This window comes from Sebastes fasciatus, chromosome 13, assembly GCF_043250625.1.
Source record: "Sebastes fasciatus isolate fSebFas1 chromosome 13, fSebFas1.pri, whole genome shotgun sequence".
NCBI lineage: Eukaryota > Metazoa > Chordata > Actinopteri > Perciformes > Sebastidae > Sebastes > Sebastes fasciatus.
This window is the reverse complement of record NC_133807.1, coordinates 7,850,427-7,860,790: the sequence shown is the minus strand read 5'-3', so window position 1 is coordinate 7,860,790 and position 10,364 is coordinate 7,850,427. Positions and strand designations below refer to the sequence as shown.

The 10,364-nt window shown below is 40.8% G+C and overlaps 1 protein-coding gene across 1 annotated transcript; it reads left to right on the top strand.

Moving 5' to 3' along the window:
* Positions 1 to 5,370: 5,370 nt before the first annotated feature.
* On the top strand, positions 5,371 to 9,199 carry b9d1 (B9 protein domain 1). Its single transcript, XM_074655231.1, has 7 exons — positions 5,371 to 5,643; positions 5,764 to 5,832; positions 7,019 to 7,130; positions 7,296 to 7,392; positions 7,488 to 7,550; positions 8,120 to 8,187; positions 8,672 to 9,199. Exons 1-7 carry the CDS (start codon positions 5,581 to 5,583, stop codon positions 8,827 to 8,829), a joined length of 630 nt encoding a protein of 209 aa, XP_074511332.1. The 5' UTR covers positions 5,371 to 5,580; the 3' UTR covers positions 8,830 to 9,199.
* The last annotated feature ends 1,165 nt before the right edge of the window (positions 9,200 to 10,364 follow it).

Sequence of the window (10,364 nt, the reverse complement as noted above, 5' to 3'; positions counted from 1 at the left end):
TGGGATTTGTTTGACTGAAAGGAGCAGGGCCGGAAATGTACTCGCAGAAGTCTTTCTCATTGGTTAGAAATGTGGTGGTGGAAAACGTAAACACAGAAATCGACAAGCGCGGAGCAAACACTAATGCCTAATTTATTCTTCTGCCGAAAAAGCTTGCACAGAGCTTCTTTCGGACCTCACAGAGAGCCTCAAAGACGCGCCGCACAACTCCTGAAAAATGTAACTAAGCGCCAGGCACTGCGGACAAGTACCTCACATCCGTTACTACAACAACAACAACGGCAACAGCAACCTTATTACTTCTTTACACAGGAGCTCCTCCTCATCATCCAACTCTTCTATAATTTTTTTTTCCAGTCATGGAGTTGTGTTATAGAACTGAGTCACGCCTTTCAAACAAATCAAAGACTGCCTGACAAAGGATTTGAAAACCGTAGGTCCAAATCAAATCAGAAATCGCAGAACTATGTATGCCTGGCGTACACGAGAGGTGCTGGCACAGAACGCATAGGCGCACTATAGCCGCAGGAGTATAAATCAGGCATAACCGAGCATAACATGGAGCAGAACGTGCCGCAGATACGTTTGATACTGGTAGTAATCCTGCTTTGGCGTTCCTACCAAACACAATTGGAAAGCGTTTAGAACAAACGCCTCTGTTTAAGGCTCTGTGTGTTCACTTTGGACATCAAACATCAGACTTCTGCAGAAGTCCAAGTCACTGGCTTCTCTCCCACTCATGTCGACCAGTCGTTTATCTGTGTCCATTTCAATGAATGCTCGCGCAGGCAGCCTGTAATCCCCTGCGTTTTGGTTCACTTCCTGCAATTGGGTCGGATTATGTTCTCACTGCAATTGAACCGCACTAGGGCTTTTTTTGGTGATCGTACTCCGGTCCGAGAACACCTCTCACAAGCGGTCTTGGTTGTTTTTGTCAGCACCCGAGTATCATTACTGCGTTCCAAACTGAACCGCACCAGAGTTCGATTAAAACGGACTAAATGTTGGCTTGTGAAATCGCCCTAATAATCATCAAAATCCTTGTCTTATAACATTTTCTGCCAGTTTACTAATCGACTAATAGTATCATGAAATACTCTTTCCATACTTTATCAATCCTCTCTCACTTCTTCAGTGTTCTTAATGCCATCTTTTATTGGTCAGATCACTTCCTCAGCTCCTCTAGTAGGCAGGTTAAGTGCCGGGGCCTCCTCCTCGGAGCAAAGTCTGTGATCCAGTGGTCATGGACCATTAGTCACACAGAGTTTGAAACATTAACTTCCATCAGCATCTCTCAATTCTGTAAGACTTGTGTGTGTGTGTGTGTGTGTGTGTGTGTGTGTGTGTGTGTGTGTGTGTGTGTGCTTGTGTGTCTGTGCAGCCGTTTGAAAATTAGATAAATATGACTCACTGAATTATGCTTGTCATACATAATACTTTGTGACAGTCTGTTAGTGAAGACTCTCTGTACGGTGAGTGTATGTGTGTTTAAGCTAAAATAGGAAAGCGGTCTTTCTCTGTAAACCTCTCTATCTCTCAATCTATTTAGTTATTTTTCACCCCTGCTTCCTCTTGATGAATCACTCACCCGGTCGACACCTGTGAAGGGCACTTCAGCGACACATTTTCTCCAAGACGCTGCAGCCCCTGGGCATGAGATCATTGTGCGCTCTGTGACGGGAAAAGAATCTCCATAAGGAATACATAATATAGGAAACATGTAGTGTCTCTTACAATCACAGGGGGACCAGTGAAGGGCTAGTTGACCAATGAAGTGTGTGTTCTCATGTTCAGTGATTATAAAACAGTCCCATTAAGTGCTCTTGCCTCTTGTAGAAGCTTCCAGGCAAATGTTCAGTAAAAATACATCTAAGCTGTGAAGTCAGTGCAATAGGATGAAGCCTGATTTGTGGGCGTGTGTTTGGAAATGCACATATGCAAGTTGTGTAAGAAGTGGACGTACTCACCGTGATGTCACCCTTTGGTTTGTGGACTGCCGTTTTGAAGCCTCAGGTTCAGCCTCTTAGTTCTTTGCAACCAGAAGTGACACAAGAGGTTGGAGTTAAGTACAACCGAACGCTGAATATAGACATTTTTAGGTGACCAGAAAGAATAAAATTGGCTTTCATGAACTGAAAACACACTGTGAAAGGGTTAAAGTTGTAAGACGAAAACACGGACAACTCCCAGACCGCTGTGGTAGCAACCTGTCAATCCCAGGGTAGCCACGCCTTAAAGTATACCCTGCTTTATGGTCTATTTGACTCTAAATGGGACCATAATTTACTAAATGAACATCATGCTGTATTGATGAAGACTTGAAACTAGTGATTGAGACCATAAACTCATGTTTACAATGTTTACTGAGGTAATAAATCAAGTGAGAAGTAGGCTCATTTTCTCATAGACTTCCATACAATCTGACTTCTTTTTGCAACCAGAGGAGTCGCCCCCTGCTGGCTGTTACAAAGAATGCCAATTTAAGGCACTTTGGCATTGGCTTCACTATTCAGACTCGGAGGTTTCCGCCTGCTTTGGACAGGCCGCTCTACAGCGACTGTAAATGGGCCGTGAGTCGTGAGGCTGTCTGACTCTAAATCAGGAATTTGGCAGGGAGAAGGAGGACCACAGAGATGGGAAGAGGAACAAAACGGGGTCAGAGAAATGGGGGATGAGGAGAAAAGAGGGACAGGGAGGAAGTGGAGAGAGGAGGAGATGAGACAGGTGAATGAGAAGAAGATGGATGGTAAATGGACTTGGACTTATATAGCGTTTTTCTAGTCTTCCAACCACTCAAAGCGCTTTACACTACATGTCAGCATTCACCCATTCACACACATATTCATACACTGATGGCAGAGGCTACTAAGGTGCCAACTTTGCCCATCAGGATCTAATCTAGATACTCATCCACACACCGATGGCTATGCCTTCGGGAGCAATTTGGGGTTAAGTGTCTTGCTCAAGGACACATCGACATGTGACCCGGAGCAGCCAGGGATCGAACCACCGACCTTCCGATTGGTGGACAACCTGCTCTACCCTCTGAGCCACAGCCGCCCCAGAAGAGATCAAAGAAGGGAGGAATGTTACAATATTAAATCGAGGAGAAAGACGGGGAGTCATATGTGGGGAAGAGGATAAGAAGAAGGAGAAAACAGGCTGGACATTGGGGAGAAAGAGGCGGGAGATGTTGGCAAGAGGAGAAAAGGCTCCAGGGAGATGACTGAAGATTTAAACGGAACAGAGGGATTGCAGAAGGTGGAGAAACAAATAGACACAAAATTGGCAGGTGGAGAGGGAGGAGGGCCAGTGAAGCACTGGGATGAGGTGAAGGAGGGATTGGGAGATGCTGGGAAGGAGATGAAACGCGATAGGGTGGTAGTGGGAGGCTAAGGGGAAATATGCAGGCAGAAAAAAAAAGAAGGATTGGAGGAAGAGAGGGGATACAGCAAGGAAACAGAGGGAGGAGACTCAAGGGAGTCAAAGCGGGAACGATAGGAGGAGGAGAGGTGCGTCATATAGTGACATCATATGGGTATTACAGAGTATTTACTCGACTGTCTCAGAAAGACATTAGGAATGGCTGATGTCTGTCTGCTGACAGTGTAATGGTGGCCTGTTTACTAATGAAAAGTTATTGCTTCCCTGATGTTATTGTGGAAGGAGAAAGAGAGAGAGAGGGAATGGTTTAGATGGGAGAGACGGGGCAAATACGTCACAAGCTTTGAGGACGGCAAACGGACTGCGTAGTAAAAAGATTGAGGATGGAAAGAGAGGTGCTGTTTGGACAGTAATAAAAGGTCATAGACTGGGGGGGGGCTCTCTGCTGTCTGACAGCAGGACACACAGCAACCAGAGAGGTGGGGGGAGCAGGCAGATAGAGAGACAGACAGAGGGGGACATTATTGGTGTGTGTGTGTAGAAACAGTTGATTTCCCATACTAAACCTAAAACATAGCTAATTATCTGAACAAAGGCAGCAAATGGATACGTAGCCTCATAATTACCCTTAAGTATATGCTATTTTCAGCAGTCCTTTCTAATAGGCCACTGGTGTTGTGCCTTGTGGGATGCATCATGATGGCCGACTGTAATTGTTGTTTGCTGCAGCACTGGTATAAAAGCTGTGTCGAAGAGCCTTCTCTGCAATTCCAGATAATGTGGCTATAACAAATATAAAACACTACTGTAATAAGCCTACTATTTCTTTTAAATCAAATTTAAGAATATTGAGATATAAATCATCTTTCTGAGAACAATAACCTCGGTTATGCTCAGTGGTACACAGCAGAGGACACAGTTATCTACTGGAAAGTTGCTATTTTGTTTGTGTTTAATGGAAAAAATATGTAACTCTAATAACCGACTCTGGTTAGTTGGGGTGTGCTCAAGAGCACTTGCAAATATTACTCGCCAAAAAAAAGGATGTTAGCTTAAAGGTCCCATATCATGCTCATTTTCAGGTTCATACTTGTATTTTGTGTTTCTACTAGAACATGTTTACATGCTTTAATGTTCAAAAAAACTTTTATTTTTCTCATACTGTCTGCCTGAATATACCTGTATTTACCCCCATGTCTGAAACGCTCCGTTTTAGTGCATTTCAACGGAATTGAAACAGAATTGCGTTGCTAGGCAACAGTTTGGGTCCATGTTTACTTCCTGTCAGCTGATGTAATTTACATCCACTGCAACAGGAAATAAACTGGGACACATTTAGAATGTTTACATGTAAAACCGTGTAATGGTCTAAATATTGAATATTCGTGACATCACAAATGGACAGAAATCCTAATGTCTTGTTTCAAAAGCACAATTTATGAATACGGGCTGTGTGTATTTCTCCGTATATTGAGTGCTACGATACTTTCACAGTATTTATATATCACTTAAACCTGTTTTATAATATAAAAGACCTGAAAATCTCACTTTTTACAATATGGGACCTTTAAATTAAGAACTTCATATGATAACATACAGATACATTTTCATCTTTTACAGATACATTTTGTATGTTACAGAAGTAGCAAAGAGACTGTGACAACAACGTGTATACGTATGTTATTTTGCTGTGACGTTATTATCTTAAGGGAGGGTAAAGAAAGTAAACAATGTGTCTTTTTTCACAGTGTTAGCTAAGTTAGCTAATTGTTGGAACACAATTTACATTAGAATTGGAGAAACTCATGCTACAGAGCATTTTCTCTGTCATTTTGTCGTTTACTTGACGACATATCTCAACACAAGGGCCACTTACTTTGTGTCTCTGCTTTCAACCACATCTCTTGGTCTTCCTCGGGGGCGCAGGTGGCTGCAGCCTTTGCTTCAGGTACTCTCTTGAAGCACGTGGGTTGTTGTGTTTGCTCCACTGCCGCCATCCTGTGGAGTATTCCAGCACTGCTTCTTCTTCGCTTTCCGTTCAGTTTGGCCCTAGCAGGTAGCCGTAGAGGAGGAAACGTCGCCTTAGCAACGGATAGAGTTAGGATCAATGAGTAGCAGCAGGATTCTCCTAAACTGGGTTGAATCTCTCATAAAACAAAGACGCCTTGAATCCCCAGGTTATTAAGTGAAGCCGTGATGGCTACAAGCACCCCGTCTGTGTTTCTGCTCACGGTGAACGGACAGATTGAGGGAGCAAACGTGAGTTTTAGCCTAGCCTAGCCTAGCAGCTAACGTTATTACCTATTAGTCTCAGTTCAGAGTTTGTGTTTCTTTACCTCCTGTTAGGTCTAAAGGTGATCTATCTGTGTTGTCTTTCAGTTTCCAGAGTATGACAACTTGTACTGCAAATACTGTTTTGTCTACGGCCACGACTGGGCTCCCACCTCGGTGAGTATCTGCTGCTTTATTATGAGCAAGGATTATTACATTACATGAAGGCATTGTAATCTAAACTCAATACTTCTAACATACAAGGCACAGTTGGATAGGAAAGATAACTTAAATTATAAAAAATAATATAACAAAAATAAAAGAGGGTAGAAAATAATTATAGGAACAAAAAATACATAAATAAATAAATAATAAGACTGCACTCTTCCATTGTAGCTTTTCCTATTTAGGGTTAAAAGAAAATCTTAACAATTTAGGCTTTTTAAACTTTAATTGTATTGTCCACTGTAGTGGACTACAGGACTATTTCAGTGTGAAAAGACTACAAAAATGAACAGATCATGTCTGTAGTGATATTAAACCAAGAATACATTCAAATTGATTTAAAAAAAACACATGCCATATCATTGGAAAGGCTAGGATGTCCTCTTTACAATACACCAGGGGTTAATACGGTAGGTCAAAAGAGTAAGAGGATATGCATGTGGACATGTGGGTCTCAGGAGGCTATGTTCAGTTCTTCATAAGCTCTGAGGAGACACTTTGCATGTTGTCCTTTCATTAGTCTTAAAGCAATGAGATGATTGTCCACAAGGTCCCTTTTGAAAACGGGAAAAAGGGGTTTCATTTTCCTCCATTTGAATGCATGGATGAAAAAAATGTGCCAGCAATATCAGATTGTTTAATATCAAGTCACTCTTAATGTCCTTCATGTTAACACCAAACACAATATTTTCTCTTTTGAGAGGAGCAAGTAGTTGGATTTTGGTTGACAGCCAGTCCTGCAAATCTTCCCAGTATGCCGCAGAATATATATACAGTGGAAAAACAGATGATCAGTAGTTTCAGTCTCAGTCTCACAAAAGTTGCAGTTATTGTGATCAACATAAAATCTCAGTCTTATGTTCAGTGTTAAAATAGTATTTTAATGTTACGGTATACGTGAACTACTCTACATTAACTATCTACATGTGTGCATGTAGAAGCTATTACCTCTGAATTATAAGAAATTGGAATTGAAGTAAACTATTAAATACTTCCCATTTTTGTCCAGACAATATAGAACTTTTTCACATGTACACAATCTTTGCAAAATAAAGTATAGAGCAGTTAAAATCGTGGCTGGTTATGATCTTACCAGCAAGTCTTTGTGCCCGTTTCCTGTTTCTCTGTTTCTCTGTAGGGGTTGGAGGAAGGCATCACTCAAATAACCTGTAAAGGCAGTCAGTCTTCACACAAATTAATATGGAACTTCCCACTGGAGACAACATTTAAGAGCACAAACCCCTCCGGATGTGAGCATTACACACACACACACATACATACATACATACATACCACACAATGTTGTTTGGTAGCTGTTTCCTTCATTCATCTTCTAAAGGGCCCTTTAGAGATCATAAAACATAGAAATTACACGATGAAAAGTACAAAATGAAGACTTAATTTTCATTTCCCAGGGCCTCAGCTCGTGGTGAGCGTGTACGGTCCAGATGTGTTTGGCAACGATGTGGTCAGAGGCTATGGAGCAACACACATCCCCTTCACAGCTGGACAGTCAGTACTACCTATCATTTGATTGATTTTATTATTTTTAAGTTCTTGTTTATTGTCTGTTTGAAAATAATGTTATTTATTTTTTTATTTCCCAGACATACACGAACCATCCCCATGTTTGTTCCCGAGCCCACGTGGAGACTTCAGAAATTCACGAGGTGCGTGACGTGTGAACCGTCGTTGTTTTTTGTGTTCAGTTTTCTGTCCCGGCAGCTGCTGTGCTGCAGCTGATGAGTCGTGCCTGCTGGGGGGGAAGCAACCGATATCTGAGCGTTAACAAATATTTACTGCTCCTGAGAGTCTCACTGAGGATACAGTCTCCACATCAGTATGTATTGTTTGCCAGCTGCTGTTATCAGTGTATGCAAACACACACTCTCTCACACGCACACAAAGGTATTCACAGTAGGCTATCAGAGATGCAAAAGGTGCACATCTGGACCTTTTGGTTTTGCAATTCAGACAGCGACATTGGGAGCATATTTTGTTTTTCCACTTGATCTGGGAAAGTGGTACAAGTAGGTGGCGCTTTCTTGCTCACGCACTCTTCCTAGTTATACTTACACGTACATTAACGCATCACTTCCTGTCTGCCAGAGAGGACTTTTCATGGGAATGATTTAAAATAGCAAGAGCATCATATTTTATGATTGGTTGAATCCATTTTTAATGTCAGGACAAGATTTTCTGTAGTTTTAACATTTTTTTTTTTTCTTCTCTTGTTTAGCTGGCTGTTGGGACGGCGGCCTGAGTACACGGACCCTAAAGTAGTGGCCCAGGGTGAAGGCAGAGAAGGTTTGTTGAGCATTTGTATTTCTTTATTTCTTTTTACATTGTTAACAGTGACATGTTAAGTTACGCAGCACTACTCACAGAAACATTTGAAACACATTTGGTGGAACAAAACGGTGTAAAAACAGCAAACTACTTGAACATGACATTTCTAAAATGAGTCACTTATAAGTAGGTGGGTTGCTTTTAAGCCAATCTGGACCAGTATAACAGAACTACCTGGATCGAAGAAGAGTGGTGGTCTGAAAGCACATACATGCTGTTCTTTCTCCAATAAATAGATGTGGATGAGTATAGTGGATGTATAATAATGTATATTGCCTCTACATAGGTAGAAAATAATTAATAAGTCATTAAAATGAATTCCTGAATAATTTGAATGAGGTACACAACCCCCATTTAATTCTAATAGTACATTTTCAGGTTAAAATTGTGTCTAAAATCTTTTCATCTCTTTTACGTGTCCTATTTTATTTGTGTGTTACAGTGACGCGGGTTTGTTCCCAAGGCTTCGTCACCGTCTCCTTTCACATCATTACTAAAGACATGAAGAAACTGGGTTACGACACGGGACCATCGAGCCCTACAGACACGCCGTCTGCCACATCTGGCTGGTCGACACAGGAACAACCGTACAACATGTGACAACATAAGAGACTGTTTTAGAGAGAACTTATCGGTGGATTTTTAAAAAAAATTTGAATGCCCTCAAGGACGTTTGGCCCCCAGCGAAACAAAATCACAAGACTCAGGTTACATACAAAATGACTCGTGTGCTAAATCCACAATACTGCAATGCCACAGTCACTTCAGAAATAAAGTTGCAAGAGTTCAAGGGACAACTCTGATCAATCAGAACACACATACAAACACTCCTATACCTAATGTTTTTTTAGTAAAAATGAAATTATATGAATGATTTTATTAGATGTTTACAAATATAAGCAGTTTCAGATGAATTTTTCAGTTTTACTACATTTTTTACTTTTTTAAATAAATGGACTTTGCCTTCAAATTGTTTGTGTTTGAATGTATTTAGCATATATTGTCACATCACTGTGGGTGTTTTGACTAGAGCTGCAAGGATTAATAGATTAGTTGTCAACTATTACATTTATCAAAAACTATTTTGATAATCGGTTTGAGTAATTTATAGAAAAAAAAGACCACGTTCTCTGATTCAAGCTTCTTAAATGTGAATATTTTCTGGTTTCTTTACTCCTCTATGACAGTATACTGAATATATTTTGTGTTGTGGACAAAACGAGACATTTAAGGACGTCATCTTGAGCTTTGGGAAACACTGATCGACATTTTTCACCTTGACATTTTATAGACCCTACAACTAATCGAGAAAATAATCAACAGAGTAATCGACAATGAAAATAATGGTTAGTTGCAGCCCTAGTTTGGACATTTGGTTAAATAAACACAAGGACACACAGACGCTGGAGTTACAGAGCTGAAGTGATACACATTTTATTTTGAACCGATGCAGCTACAGTTGTCCTCATCCAACAGGGTGCGGCCTGCTGCGTTCGTTTTGTTTTGTTTAGATGCCGTTAAAATACCACGGTGACTTTTCCTACAAAAACCCATTACACAGAATAATAAGGTATACAGAGGAACAGTATGTTACAATAGTACAAATGATAAATTATATTATACAGTTATAATGCCAACAGGTTGAGCACGTATCCAATAAAAAAAGCAGCCTGCTCCCAGTACTATGAGAAGGGTAAATAGACAGACGTGGAAAAGATTAAAGGAGGCTGTTTATGCATATAAAGACAGGTCAGTTAGTCCTCTTGATAAAAGCATAGTGAATACATAGTAACACGCAGAGGAGCTCGCTACACACAGGCCACATTTTCACTGCACCGTAGCCGCGACTGTGAAACTGCTGCCAGGGATCAAGAACAAGTCATCAACTGCAGTGACATCGGACTGTTTGGGAGTGCTGAATTTTGCTCAAGACAGTATTTTTTTTGTTTGTGTTTTTTTCAATGCATCCATAACAACATTTTTCACAATCGCTGGAGTGAAGTTGAAGGTCAGGCCGCAGTGAAATCAAGGCCAGTGAGAAAGTGACACGTCTTAGCTAGAATATCATAGTAGCATTTCAATAAACAAGACTTTTTTTATTAGCAAATCTAACTTTGCAAAAAACACATCAAGTC

Excerpts from the sequence above, each read along its gene's own strand:
- b9d1 (XM_074655231.1), top strand. The coding sequence starts at position 5,581 with ATGGCTACAAGCACCCCGTCTGTGTTTCTGCTCACGGTGAACGGACAG. Across the intron at positions 5,833-7,018 it reads ACGACTGGGCTCCCACCTCG|GGGTTGGAGGAAGGCATCAC; the intron begins GTGAGTATCTGC and ends GTTTCTCTGTAG. Across the intron at positions 8,188-8,671 it reads CCAGGGTGAAGGCAGAGAAG|TGACGCGGGTTTGTTCCCAA; the intron begins GTTTGTTGAGCA and ends TGTGTGTTACAG.